Source organism: Coregonus clupeaformis, unplaced genomic scaffold (assembly GCF_020615455.1).
Source record: "Coregonus clupeaformis isolate EN_2021a unplaced genomic scaffold, ASM2061545v1 scaf0191, whole genome shotgun sequence".
Taxonomy (NCBI): Eukaryota; Metazoa; Chordata; class Actinopteri; order Salmoniformes; family Salmonidae; genus Coregonus; species Coregonus clupeaformis.
Window position 1 is genome coordinate 335028 of NW_025533646.1, and position 15078 is coordinate 350105.

General features: G+C 44.1%; 1 protein-coding gene across 1 annotated transcript; it reads right to left on the reverse strand.

Moving 5' to 3' along the window:
• Positions 1-5146: 5146 nt before the first annotated feature.
• LOC121580567 (guanine nucleotide-binding protein G(I)/G(S)/G(O) subunit gamma-4) lies at positions 5147-14295 on the reverse strand. The gene is made up of 3 exons (XM_041895515.2): positions 13478-14295; positions 11805-11912; positions 5147-6641 (listed from the first exon to the last, which is right to left on the reverse strand). The coding sequence occupies exons 2-3, from the start codon at positions 11901-11903 to the stop codon at positions 6513-6515; spliced, it is 228 nt and encodes a 75-aa protein (XP_041751449.1). The 5' UTR covers positions 11904-11912; positions 13478-14295; the 3' UTR covers positions 5147-6512.
• Positions 14296-15078: the final 783 nt, after the last annotated feature.

The following is a 15078-nucleotide window of genomic DNA, read 5'->3' on the forward strand; positions in this document are numbered from 1 at the left end:
TTTATGATGATGATGGGCATTCAACCAATGGAAGTGCAGACACCGAACCGCTATGTTTTCTGGGATATGAAGTACAGACAGTCAGTACGCCACAGGTCGCTAAAACAAACAAATATTTGTACAACTGAGCTGTCCTATTATCTTCTTATTTTATCATTGAGATTTCAACCTACAGTAGTGGGCTATTACTGATCTTTAAACAACACTACATTTTACATTTACAGTCATTTAGCAGACGCTCTTATCCAGAGCAACTTACAGTTAGTGAGTGCATACATTATTTTTTTTATTTTTCATACTGGCCCCCCGTGGGAATCGAACCCACAACCCTGGTGTTGCAAACGCCATGCTCTACCAACTGAGCTACATCGCTGCCGGCCATTCCCTCCCCTACCCTCGACAATGCTGGGCGCCGCCCCATGGGTCTCCCGGTCGCGGCCGGCTACGACAGAGCCTGGATTCGAACCAGGATCTCTAGTGGCACAGCTAGCACTGCGATGCAGTGCCTTAGACCACTGCGCCACTCAGGATTGTTATATCTATATACATGAATTGAAATAATACAATATCTTATAGAAAAAGGGACCACAGAACACTTGGGTTGCCATTTCCTTTAATTCATGTTGATCCAGCTAGGAGGTTAATACAAAGCCTGCAATTCATTTATACATTTTATTTTTCAAATAAGTAATTCCATTGATTTGTACAGCTGCACATCTACACACCCAAACCTCTACACAATATGTGCATTAAGTAACGCACCCATAATCTATACATTGTTGCATCCCAAATGTCACTCGATTCCCGTCATAGCCCACTGCTTTTGACCAGGGCCCGTAGGGAATAGGGTGCCAATTGGAACGAAGACATTAAAATAGGCAATATTTCTCATCATAAGATTTCAGTCAGAAATAAATCCATGCAAAAGTTCATGTTTGGCAGCCTGTTCCCTATATAGTGCACTATTGTTAACTAGGGTCCACTGGGCTCTGGTCAAAAGTAGTGCACTATATAGGGAATAGGGTGCCATTTGGGATACAGACCATGTTTCACGTTCAGATTTGGCACCACCCTAGAACTGAGGTCTGTGGAATTAGAGACCCTGAAGAGTTCACCAAAAAAAAAAAAAAAAGTCTGAGTTAAGTCTAATATCTGGTTTCAGTGACAGTTCAAGGAAAGGTGTAGCCTGGGTACCAAAGAGTGGCATGATGGCACAAACAGACTGCTACCCAGGCTAGGAAAGGTGTAGGATACCTAATGAGGAAACACTAGGCTAATACTGTAAAGTACCAACAACAACAACAACAACAACAGGGTTGCAAAATTCTGGTAACTTTCCAAAAATTCCCAGATTTTCCTGAAATCCTTGTGGAGAAGTCTGGATTTCCTGCTTATTCCCTCCTAATTTCGTGAATTTTCCAACCGGGATTTCTGGAAAACGTGAGGATTTTGGAGAAGTTATTCGAATTTTGCAAGCCTAAACAAAACCTTTTTATTTATTTATTTTTTACAGAATGTAAAGTGTTGTTGAAGCAGATGAAACCTGAACCATAAAAGGGATCATATAACATGTAAACAGACCCCTTATATTAGTTTTTGTTAAAAAATACTCACGAGTATCAATCGCACATTTAAAAAATTGTTTAAACCTAAGTGTCATACAATCTCCAATCAGTAGCACTACACACCATGATGTTGTCATTTTCAGTGCTGTGCCACAGATATATCACAATAATAATAAATACAACTAATAATAATAACAATATATATATATATATTTTTTTTTTTGTAAAAATTAGCAAATGCTAAATAGGTTAACTACCACCACGAACAGGAAACGTTTTGACACATTGTGCTTTTTTGAAATCAAAATAAAAGCCTGTGGGTTGACAGTGTCGTAGAGAACAGGCCTCCTACATCCACTGATCTCACAGACATTAGTACTGACGACTTACACACTGACACTCTGGCTTAGGCCCAAAGAGCACCCTATTCCCTATATAGTGCAATTATTTTTGACCAGAGCCCTGGTCAAAAGTAGTGCACTGTATAGGAAATAGGGTGCTCTTTCAGATGCACCCTCTAAAATACTTCCACCCTGTAGGCGAAAGAGGAGACTGTCAGACATTTCCGGTAACCTTTCCAAAATTCCCAGAAATCCCAGTTGGAAGATTCCCGAAATCAGCAGGGAACTAGTAGGACATCTGGCATCCTGGTGAAGGTAGCGTTACTCTACAATCCTAGACCTGGACGGAGCACTGAGAAACATGCAGGCCTTGGGTTGGCTGGCAGGATGGTAGAAAGACTTGCCATTCACAACCATTCATTGATTTCTTCATTCACTCAGGACAGAACAGGTCAAATATAGATAGGCAGACTCAGGAAACAAATGAAGCAGTTTACAATAAAACAAAGAAATAAACAACATAGGAAAGTTAAGTAAAACTAGTCAAGTTCAATATATCTGACATCTTTTGGCAAAATGTTTAAGTTCTGCAGTTAAACCAGGATAGACTGGTTTGGCATCAGATTGATGTAGGATAGATTAAAGAGGACCTAGTACCGAGCCCAGGGGGACACCAGTAGTGGGACATTACGTGGACAGAGTACCGAGCCCAGGGGGACACCAGTAGTGGGACATTACGTGGACAGAGTACCGAGCCCTGGGGGACACCAGTAGTGGGACATTACGTGGACAGAGTACCGAGCCCAGGGGGACACCAGTAGTGGGACATTACGTGGACAGAGTACCGAGCCCAGGGGGACACCAGTAGTGGGACATTACGTGGACAGAGTACCGAGCCCTGGGGGACACCAGTAGTGGGACATTTAACGTGGACAGAGTACCGAGCCCAGGGGGACACCAGTAGTGGGACATTACGTGGACAGAGTACCGAGCCCAGGGGGACACCAGTAGTGGGACATTACGTGGACAGAGTACCGAGCCCTGGGGGACACCAGTAGTGGGACATTACGTGGACAGAGTACCGAGCCCAGGGGGACACCAGTAGTGGGACATTTAAAGAGGACAGAGTACCGAGCCCTGGGGGACACCAGTAGTGGGACATTACGTGGACAGAGTACCGAGCCCTGGGGGACACCAGTAGTGGGACATTTAAAGAGGACAGAGTACCGAGCCCAGGGGGACACCAGTAGTGGGACATTACGTGGACAGAGTACCGAGCCCTGGGGGACACCAGTAGTGGGACATTTAAAGAGGACAGAGTACCGAGCCCAGGGGGACACCAGTAGTGGGACATTACGTGGACAGAGTACCGAGCCCTGGGGGACACCAGTAGTGGGACATTACGTGGACAGAGTACCGAGCCCAGGGGGACACCAGTAGTGGGACATTACGTGGACAGAGTACCGAGCCCTGGGGGACACCAGTAGTGGGACATTACGTGGACAGAGTACCGAGCCCAGGGGGACACCAGTAGTGGGACATTACGTGGACAGAGTACCGAGCCCTGGGGGACACCAGTAGTGGGACATTTAAAGAGGACAGAGTACCGAGCCCTGGGGGACACCAGTAGTGGGACATTACGTGGACAGAGTACCGAGCCCTGGGGGACACCAGTAGTGGGACATTTAAAGAGGACAGAGTACCGAGCCCTGGGGGACACCAGTAGTGGGACATTACGTGGACAGAGTACCGAGCCCTGGGGGACACCAGTAGTGGGACATTACGTGGACAGAGTACCGAGCCCTGGGGGACACCAGTAGTGGGACATTTAAAGAGGACAGAGTACCGAGCCCAGGGGGACACCAGTAGTGGGACATTACGTGGACAGAGTACCGAGCCCTGGGGGACACCAGTAGTGGGACATTACGTGGACAGAGTACCGAGCCCTGGGGGACACCAGTAGTGGGACATTACGTGGACAGAGTACCGAGCCCTGGGGGACACCAGTAGTGGGACATTACGTGGACAGAGTACCGAGCCCTGGGGGACACCAGTAGTGGGACATTACGTGGACAGAGCCTTGAGGGACACCAGTAGTAGGTAAGATCTTATATGATGAGGAGTAAGTAAAGGTGAGATGTAACATGTATGTAATATAATAAGTATGTAGTATAATAATGGTATACTGTGTAATCCCTTTAAAAAGTGTCTGGTTAGAATGACAGCTTGTTGATGTTCACTATGTACGGTTAGACTCAGGTGTTGCAGGGGCTCAGGTGTGAGATGGGTTGGCCCAGAGTTGACAGCTGTCCATAGTGTTCAGTGCACTCTATAGAGATACAACTATTCTGTCACTATTACCCATTTCAGACAGAAGACGTGGTATGTTACCTGTAAAAAATTAAATAAGGTAACGTTTATATGACCCCCTTTCAATACGTCCCCTTATTTACCACCTTCTTGCAGGTAGACCCCTTTATACATATCAGTGGGTAACTGGCAAACTGGGAGGGGTGGGGGGGGGGGGGGTGTTGTTAAACCATGGGGGCTGGTTGCATTTCAAGTTAGGGAGGTGTTAAACAATGGAAGTGTTAATGAATTTACCTGCAGAGAAGCAGAGAACCATTCACACAGACCTGATACCTACGTTTTGGTTACGGGGTCTGTGAAAATGCAGGAATCATGACTAGGTCCTTTAGGTGGGTTTTATTTTTCCTTTTTTTTTTTTTTACCCTCTACCACTTTCAGAGCTGGTATAAAAAAGTTGGCATGTTAAAATAGGGAGATGTGTCTGTATATGAAAGGGATATGTGGTACACTATATACTGAAACAACAGATGGGATCCTGTAGCCGAAAACAGAATACATATGCCCTTCTGTTCTTGCAGACACATTCACAACATCAACACTTCCTAAATGTCAAAGCACTACCAGGCGAATAAAATAAATGTCGCTCTGGATAAGAGCGTCTGCTAAATGACGGAAATGTAAATGTGAAAAATGTAAATCTAAACTAAACTACCTGGGCAGTGCATCTCACAAAGCCCCAGCTACTGGGTGGATTGTTTAGAGAGTGTTGAGTATGTATTGAGAAAAGTGTATATTGTAAAATATAATATTTGAGTGTTGAGAGAAAGATACCATGGCAAGGTTATAAACCCCCGTCTTATTTTAATCAACCTGTCAAATGGCATGATGTTTAATACTACAGTAACGGTAGTCAGATTGGTAGAAGGGGGGCGCTATGTTGGTATGGAGAAATGGAGAGTGGGAACTAACATGCTATATACACATCATGGGTACATACTCAAAGAATATAGGTTCAAAATTCAAGATTAAAGACTATATCAAATAAAACAATTTAAAAAAAAAAAGTTTGTTTGTTTGTTTCCTGAGGCATGTAAATAAAATCATCTAGCACAACAAAAGAAAAGACATGTTCATAATAAAAATGTTCTCTCATCATGCCATAATAAAGCACTAAACAAGGATGTTCTCTAACAACCAACAAATTAGCAATAATAGGGTTGCAAAATTCTGATAACTTTCTCCAAATTTGCCGGTTTTCCAGAAATCATTGTTGGAAGATTCCTAGGAAACCGGCAAATTTTGGGAAAGCTACCAGAATTGTGCAACCCTAAGCAATAATAACCAACCAATCAAAGATATAGCAGACTTTGAAGAGCCACTCCAGCCTCCCTAGAACCTCATTTATCACCTGATTTACTTAACAGAGGTTCCATCTCAATAGGTGCTCCAGGTATCCTCATGACAGTGTGGAGGGGGTGGGCCTTTCTCTTTTGTCCTCAATTGCTCCTCTATTGTTCCAGCTAGCAAGGGGCCGATAACAGAGCGCAGCATCAGACCAACCCCTTGAACTGCCAAACCTTTGAATTTCACAATTGTGTCAACAACAAAAAAAACATTGTTTTCTTTTTTTTTGTACTTTAATGTATTTATACTTGGAAATATTGTTTTTCAAAGGGAAAAGTTCCCAAATAGCTGGAGTGGGACTTTAACACTCAAACAAGCTCACTGGGTTGCCAGATGTCACTGGGTTGCCAGATGTCACTGGGTTGCCAGATGTAAAGGTATCTATCCCCACCAACACGCCACCCCTTCAGCCACCAGGGACAGAGCTGACCAACAACAACAGCAGCCAGTAAGATGTTACTCCAGTGGTAGTAATCGGTAGGGGTGGTTAGGGTAACGTCAGTTCGCTGTGAAAGGGATGATCACTTCCATTTTACTTCAGGATACTGTTCCATAATCTTTTGAACGGGCTTCAATATTATATCATAACATTCGTGATATGTATAATTATATTCGTGTTTTGTAGATGAATTTACTTCGACCAGATGCCTTTTTATGAAGATTTTTTAATGAAGAACATTTTCATATGTTTTTTTTGCGCTTGAAGACCATTAGGAGAAAAAAATAATCTAAAAGTTGAAAAACTACAAGGCTGAAAGGGTAGTCACTTCCTGGTTAGTTTCACAGCGTGTTGTTAGCTTCAGGTACAGTGAAGACAGAAGAGGAGATGCCAGGTGTTATTCCACGCCTGAACCAGGGCCCGGCCTAAGGCTGGTCTGCCCCCTATTGGGCATCAGAGGATGGTGCAGAATAACTTCTTCTCCCGGAAGGGGTTCTCCGAGGCGGGCACAGGCACGATGAGGGGGTCCTCGCGTATGTGGGCGTCGCAGTATGCCATCAGGTCTGCTGCCGCTTTCGACACCTGGGATGGGGTGAGAAGGATTAGGGTTAGGGATCTCTCATGGTAAAAGAGCTAAAGATACAGCAATGATCAGGTATGATAACCTTAACCACACTGCTAACCCTAATGCCTAACCTTAACCACACTGCTAACCCTAATGCCTAACCTTAACCACACTGCTAACCCTAATGCCTAACCTTAACCACACTGCTAACCCTAATGCCTAACCTTAACCACACTGCTAACCCTAATGCCTAACCTTAACCACACTGCTAACCCTAATGCCTAACCTTAACCACACTGCTAACCCTAGTGCCTAACCTTAACCACGCTGCTAACCCTAATGCCTAACCTTAACCACACTGCTAACCCTAATGCCTAACCTTAAATTAAGACCAAAAAGCGTATTTTTGTTTTCATACAATATAGCCAATTTTGACTTTGCAGCTGGCCCATCTAGCGGAAATCACTCAGTTCTGCCTCCAGGGCAAGACTCATGACAATAAACGTCAACCTGCTTTGAATCACGGCTTGGAACCTCACACTGCCACTGACAGAGATTGTTTGGCTCTGGGTTTCCCCACTGGACAGGAAGGGAGGTTAGAGAAGGGTTGTAGCCCAGCGAGGGAGAGAGGAGGAGCAGCTGTGTTTCAGGAAAGACTGGGGCTCTGGGGTAATGTGGAGGCCTCAGCCATCAAGCTGGTACACACAGCTACAGGACACCACCAACAGCATCTGACTTCGGTTGTTACTTCTTGTTCTACTAAACCTTCATTATCATTTCCCCATAAAAATGATCCTGGTGCGTCATCAAGAGGAGAGCAGTCAGGATGGTTCTGTCTGTGTCATCAAGGCCAGACTGTCTGTCTGTAATTACAGTAGAGCCTCGTGATGCTGCTAGTCGAACGCCAAACTCTTAATTGAGACATGAAGCCATTGGAGAGTCAGTGCTGCTAGTCGAACGCCAAACTCTTAATTGAGACATGAAGCCATTGGAGAGTCAGTGCTGCTAGTCGAACGCCAAACTCTTAATTGAGACATGAAGCCATTGGAGAGTCAGTGCTGCTAGTCGAACGCCAAACTCTTAATTGAGACATGAAGCCATTGGAGAGTCAGTGCTGCTAGTCGAACGCCAAACTCTTAATTGAGACATGAAGCCATTGGAGAGTCAGTGCTGCTAGTCGAACGCCAAACTCTTAATTGAGACATGAAGCCATTGGAGAGTCAGTGCTGCTAGTCGAACGCCAAACTCTTAATTGAGACATGAAGCCATTGGAGAGTCAGTGCTGCTAGTCGAACGCCAAACTCTTAATTGAGACATGAAGCCATTGGAGAGTCAGTGCTGCTAGTCGAACGCCAAACTCTTAATTGAGACATGAAGCCATTGGAGAGTCAGTGCTGCTAGTCGAACACCGAACTCTTAATTGAGACATGCTGAAACATCAATCCATGGGAGAGTCAGTGCTGCTAGTTGAACACCGAAATCTTAATTGAGACAAATGCTGAAACATCAATCCATGGGAGAGTCAGTGCTGCTAGTCGAACACCGAAATCTTAATTGAGACAAATGTTGAAACATCAATCCATGGGAGAGTCAGTGACACATTTTCACTTGCGCTGAAATCAAACTGAAAGAAAAGTGATCTTGTAAATTAATCAGGCTATGGTGTGAAATAGACTTTTAGAAGTGCTGTCTTTATTTTAATTACTTATCGTTAATTCTGTCTTTGGTGTTTTGCATATCAATGCACCAGCACCGTTTCCCACTCCTATCTATATGTTTTAATTAGGTCATACAAAAGTGTTACATTGCGTGAAGTTTGAAATGCATTCTGTCATTACTAAATGTGTAATGTGATATATTTTAACATTACTATTTTTTAACACAAAAATTCATTTGATTAATAAAATATTTAATCAGTTGTCTTCCTCAAATGAAGGGGACGATGCCACAATCTCTGTGAGAGGGAGGGAATCTGATCTCATTGGTCCTCAACTCACGGCTCAGTCATTTCATAGGTCCTCAACTCACGGCTCAGTCATCTCATTGGTCCTCAACTCACGGCTCAGTCATTTCATTGGTCCTCAACTCACGGCTCAGTCATTTCATTGGTCCTCAACTCACGGCTCAGTCATTTCATTGGTCCTCAACTCACGGCTCAGTTATTTCATTGGTCCTCAACACACAGCTCAGTCATTTCATTGGTCCTCAACTCACGGCTCAGTCATTTCATTGGTCCTCAACTCACGGCTCAGTCATTTCATTGGTCCTCAACTCACGGCTCAGTCATTTCATTGGTCCTCAACTCACGGCTCAGTGATTTCATTGGTCCTCAACTCACGGCTCAGTCATTTCATTCAGGGTATGTGGAGTTAGCCCTGAGTTAGCGTTAGCCTGCTCCGGAGCAGGTTAGTTCTGAAGGATTCGTTGCCATAGAAATGTACCTGGCTAAAAGGTGAGCCACTTTTGTATGACCGGTTATCCCAAGGTACCTCGCTAACTCCTCCAACCCCCACTTCAACTCCCACTCTGTGGCTGACTGGCTCTTCAGTGATCTGGGACTGTCAACGTCTCTCGTGATCAAAATGAATGGGCACATTCTACTGGTCAATTTGCCACTCTGCCTCTAGGGTAGCCCGAGCACACCTTGTCTGCGTCGCAAATGGCACACTATTCACTACACAGTGCACTACTTTTGACCAGAGCCCTCTTGGCCCTGGTCAAAAGTAGTGCACTATAAAAGTGCGGCATATTTCAGAGATAAGATAACCAATATTAGGCTGGGTATCAGTCCAGCAAGACCCGATGAGAAGTTTGATATGTGCCCCTAGCCTACCACGCAAAGGCCCTATGGATTACTGTCCCTGGTTGACACAGACATGCTCAGGAAAGGGATATCACAACTTAAGCCTTCTACCTGCCTTCTCGATCCTTCTTCTACCACCTTCTTCAAAACTGTTTTTAATTGCATATCTGAAGAAGTGCAAGCTATTGTTAATCACTCCCTGTTTACGGGCACTTTCCCCACTGCTATGGTGAAATCCCTTCTGGAGAAAAGTCATCTACAGTGCTATGAAAAATTATTTGCCCCCTTTCTAATTTTCTCTACTTTTGCATATTTGTGATACTGAATGTTATCAGATCTTCAACCAAAACCTAATTTTAGATAAAGGGAACATAAGTGAACAAATAACACAACAATTACATATTTATTTCATTTATTTCATAAACAAAGTTATGCAACACCCAATTCCCCTGTGTGAAAAAGGAATTGCCCCCTTACACTCAATAACTGGTTGTGCCACCTTTAGCTGCAATGACTCCAACCAAATGCTTCCTGTAGTTGTTGATCAGTCTCTCACGTCGCTGTGGAGGAATTTTGGCCCACTCTTCCATGCAGAACTGCTTTAACTCAGTGACGTGTGGGTTTTCAAGCATGAACTGCTCGTTTCAAGTCCTGCCACAACATCTCAATTGGGATTAGGTCTGGACTTTGACTAGGCCATTCCAAAACTTCCAATTTGTTGATTTTTAGCAATTTTCATATAGACTTGATTGTGTGTTTTGGATCATTGTCTTGCTGCATGACCCAGCTGCGCTTCAGCTTCAGCTCACAGACGGATGGTCTGACATTCTCCTGTAGAATTCTCTGATACAGAGCAGAATTCATGGTTCCTTCTATTAAGGCAAGTTGTCCAGGTCCTGAGGCAGCAAAGCATCCCCAAACCATCACACCACCACCACCATGCTTGACCTTTGGTATGATGTTCTTACTGTGGAATGCAGTGTTTGGTTTTCGCCAGGCATAATGGGACCCATCTCGTCCAAAAAGATGACTCAAGTTTGCCAAAAAGCACCTGGATGATCATCAAGACTCTTGGAAGAACGTTCTATGGACAGATGATTCAAAAGTATAACTTTTTGGACGACATGGTTCCAGTAATGCCTGGCGAAAACCAAACTCTGCATTCCACAGTAAGAACATCATACCAAAGGTCAAGCATGGTGGTGGTGGTGTGATGGTTTGGGGATGCTTTGCTGCCTACCCCTTGGCAGCATTATCAGAAAGCACAGAATTGTTTTTCACTGCTACGCAGACGATACACAACTTTACATTTATGTATCAGCAGAGGATTTCAGCTCCACAGATTAATTATTCGACTGTATTAGTGATTTAGATACTTGGATGGCTCACAACTTCCTCCAGCTAAATCAAGACTGAGGTACTTATTGTTGGAGCCAAAGCACAGAGAGAGAATCTGGCCACACATTTTACTTCACAGGCAATAAAGATAATACACCAGGTAAAAAACCCAGGTGTTAATTTAGATTCTGAACTCAATTTCCAATCACACATTAGGAATGTGACCAAAATAGCTTTTTACCACCTGAGGAACATTGCCAAGGTGCGGCCGTTTCTCTCTCAGGCTGATACAGAGAGACTCATCCATGCTTTTATTACAAGCAGGCTTGACTACTGTAATGCTCTCCTGTCTGGTCTACCCAAGAAAGCCATTGGTCAACTGCAAAACATACAGAATGCTGCAGCACGGGTACTGACCAAGACCAGACGGAGAGCACACATTACACCGGTTATAAGGTCTCTGCATTGGCTGCCTGTGAGTTTTAGAATTAATTTTAAGATTCTTCTATAGTTTTTTAAATCAATCCACGATTTTGGACCCCAATACATGTCAGACATGCTTTTAAGTTATGTACCCAGTAGGTCCCTCAGGTCCTCTGGCACTGGCCTTTTAACTATCCCAAAGCCTAGGACCAAGAGGCATGGAGAGGCAGCCTTTAGTTACTATGCCCCCAGCCTCTGGAATAGCCTGCCAGAGAACCTGAGGGGGGCTGAAACTGTGGACATAAAGTATGATCTTAAAACATATTTTTAGGTTTGCTTTTCCTCAGGTTGATGTTTAGTCGTTCAGTTTGTGTCACTTTAGTTTTTCTATCCTCTTATGGTTATTGTCTAGTAAATATTTCAGCTTTTTTTTCATTGTTTTTTTAATTATTTATTTGCTGTAAATACATTGCATTCCATTCTGAAATGTGCTGTATAAATAAAGCTTGATTTGATATTTGGGAAGAAGCCTGCTGATTGGAGGGTCACTCTCAGTTCCAACCCAAATGCGCACACACACGCACGCACGTACGCACACACACACACACACCATTACCTTTATCCTGTCCATACAAGCCTCCATCTTGAGTTGTTCCACAGCTTTCCTGGCGTGGGAGATGCTGGCTGTGCTGTTGTTGACAACACCGTCCTTCATGATGATGACCTGGGATAAGAACACAAAGAGACATGGAGTCAAGAGGCTGGGGGGGGGGAAGGGGGGGTGTTGCGTGTGCATGTACGTGCATGCGCACATGTGTGTCCCTGTGTGTGTGTGTGTGTGTGTGTGTGTGTGTGTGTGTGTGTGTGTGTGTGTGTGTGTGTGTGTGTGTGTGTGTGTGTGTGTGTGTGCTGTTGTTGGCGATGTCATCCTTCATGATGATGATCTGGGGGTTGAGTAGAAGAAATATGACTGATGAAGCCAGAACCATATAACTTTCTAAGAGTCGGTTGAATATCTGTTCATCTTCAGTTGCGTAGAAGAAGCACAAAGACATGGAGCCAAGAGGTCTGACATTCATAGCCTGTTTCTAGACCTAAATAACTGTTATGGCTGTACACATTGGACATGTATGGAGTGAGAGACCGGTATTCCCCTACTGTTGTTCAAGCCATGTTACTATGTGATTCACTTCTATCATTGACTGAGCTCTAGGAGATAAACAGGGGTGTCTGCAGGTCTGCATCCCACATTGAATTATTCCTAAATGCATAGTAAATGTTGTTAGTCAGAGATGGTATATCTAATAAATAATCAAACCACTTCCACAGTCGCTGTTAACACAGAATATCCCACAGTCCCACACCCCAGTGATTGATGCTGAGATGTATCTACTGTTGGGTGTTTAGTGAGGAAGAAACTGGAAAATAATGTCCTATTGGTGAATCCTGCATCCTCCTATTGGTGAATCCTGCATCCCCATCAGTAGGATAGGCCTATTTCACCCCCCAGGTAGTTAGATATTCTGTACAGTGGACATTCTGACTAGAGTGGGCTTGGTTCTCCCACCTGGTGTTGCTGCCTACAGGGCTGGCCATCCTACATCACAGGCCCGTTCATCACCATCCGGACTGGGAAAACAAATGTTCTAGTTGCACACAGTACATTCGGCTCACGGAGCCGCTCCATATGCTGTCTTATTGGACTCCCTTTTCTCTATTCATATTTGGAAATAAAGGCTAGATATTTTGAGGTGGAGCCGTCTGTCTATTCAGTATAATGTATAGGTAATTAGAAGGCCTTATTGGCACAGCATTACCACAGCCTGGGAGACCAGGCTGCTAGCTTATTCAATGTAATCATTTTCCAGGGTGGGTGCGCCCAATACAGCCCGTTATAACCCGATGCTAATGGGTAACGTTGTTACAGACCCGGTCATCATCTACGGTTTGATAACCTAACCCCAACCACCCCCCACACCTTTATAACCGGACACTATAAACACAGGTTTAATTATAGGGCTTATTATGGGTCTTATTCGACTATCTAAGGGTGCATCTGGTTATCACCACGGCAATATGGGCTGTGTTCTCCTGCTAGAAATAAACAGCCACGCACCCTTCCTTAACCTACAATGATTCTAGAATACTTTAAGGCCAATAAGCGATAACACACTAATTTATCATCATTAACATTTCAAAATTCACATGCAATATTTAAATATGTCATAACGCATGTATGAGTATAGCCATGAAAACATCCGCGTAAAGAACGCGGTTTGTTTCACCCACCTGAAATGATGCCAGTGATGATTCCAATATCTAGAATTCCGGATTTGACTCCACCCAACAAAGGGACCTGTCAAATATCACACCGAGGGGGATGAACAATCTCGAAAAGGAAACCCCGGAACGTTGCAGACCGGATGGAATGATGACGAACCACGAAGCACAATATGTATTATTGTTGATGGTGAGATATAGGCTATTGTCTCATCAGCCGCTTGCTGTGGTTGTGCCGCATCTCTCCCAAAAAATGTGCCGTGCGTTTACGCATATTCCGTTTGAGGAGGGATGGTTGTGTCGCGGTCGCGTCGGGTCCGTGTGTACTGTCAGTCAGAGCTCCAGGGTAGCAGCTGGATCTGGAGGAGAGAGAATTAAGCAGCTGGGGGAGACCTCGCTATGACAAGGAAATACGCTGCAAGAACCTCTGTCTCCAGGTGCTGAAGCAGCAAGGACCGATTGCTTGGCGCGGGGGGTATGGAACACTGAACCGTTACAGTATCACGATTTCAGTGCGCGGTAGAAAAAAATCGCCACATAAATCGCCTTTGCTTGTACTGTATTCTGGATGAAATACCTTAATGAACCCCGTCCATCTTGCGCTCTCCCTCCCCTCCAATATTAGTACTTCCCTTCTACACCCATGCGTGTGAAAATGGCACCCGCCGCATTTTCAATTTGCCCCAGTATTGCAGTAGAGCAACAGAGCAGAGCGCACCGGGGACGGGAGAGGAATCCCGGTTTGAACCGCTTTGACATCATCGTGGGTTTCCCAAATTGGTCCAGCTTGGAAAGGGAACAGCAGTTAGGATACTCGCTGAATCAGAGGCCACGAATCTTACACAACAATTTAGATAAAACCACCCCTTTCTCCCATTCATCATAATAATATGTGAGCTTTAGCGTACCAAATGGCACCCTATATACTATATTATAGTGCACTATATAGGGAACAGGTTGCCATTTGTGGTCAGAAAATGAGGGAAAGGTTTTCATTATTTAATAGGCCTATGCTGAGATGCTGCTGTCTTTGTGGTGGTGGAGGTAGATGGTCCACTGGAGGATTCTCAACTGGTGGGTCGGGAGGTTTTGAATGGTGTCTGAATAAAATAATAATACTCGAATCTTAACTTAAACGACTTAAACCATGTAGAAAGTGTGTAGAAATTATGAATTAACATAAAAAATAAAAATAAAAATAATCTCTGAACAAGCTTTCTTCAAGAACAGTATTTTTTATATAGAGCTATAAGCAGCGCCATTTTGGTTTATTTTGTGGTCTCAAACAAGTGAGTTTATTAACATTCTTTATCAAGAATATGGGCAAAATGTAATTATTGACAATGAAAGTGGTGGGAATGTTGTTCCCTTGTCATGTAATTGCTACATTTAATATTAATATTAGCATTTAAAATATACTGAAACAAATATAAACGCAGAAATGTTGTTAGGCCTACTGCTGCTAGGTAGCTCTCTCTCTGCTCTCCCCCTCCCCTCTGTCTGTCCTTGATTGCAGGAGTGAAGTCTGGTGTGCGGGAGTCAGGGTTCCAGCTGCAGCTCATTCACCATAATCACCTCAGCCTTTAAGACCCGGTCAAACTTTCCACTCA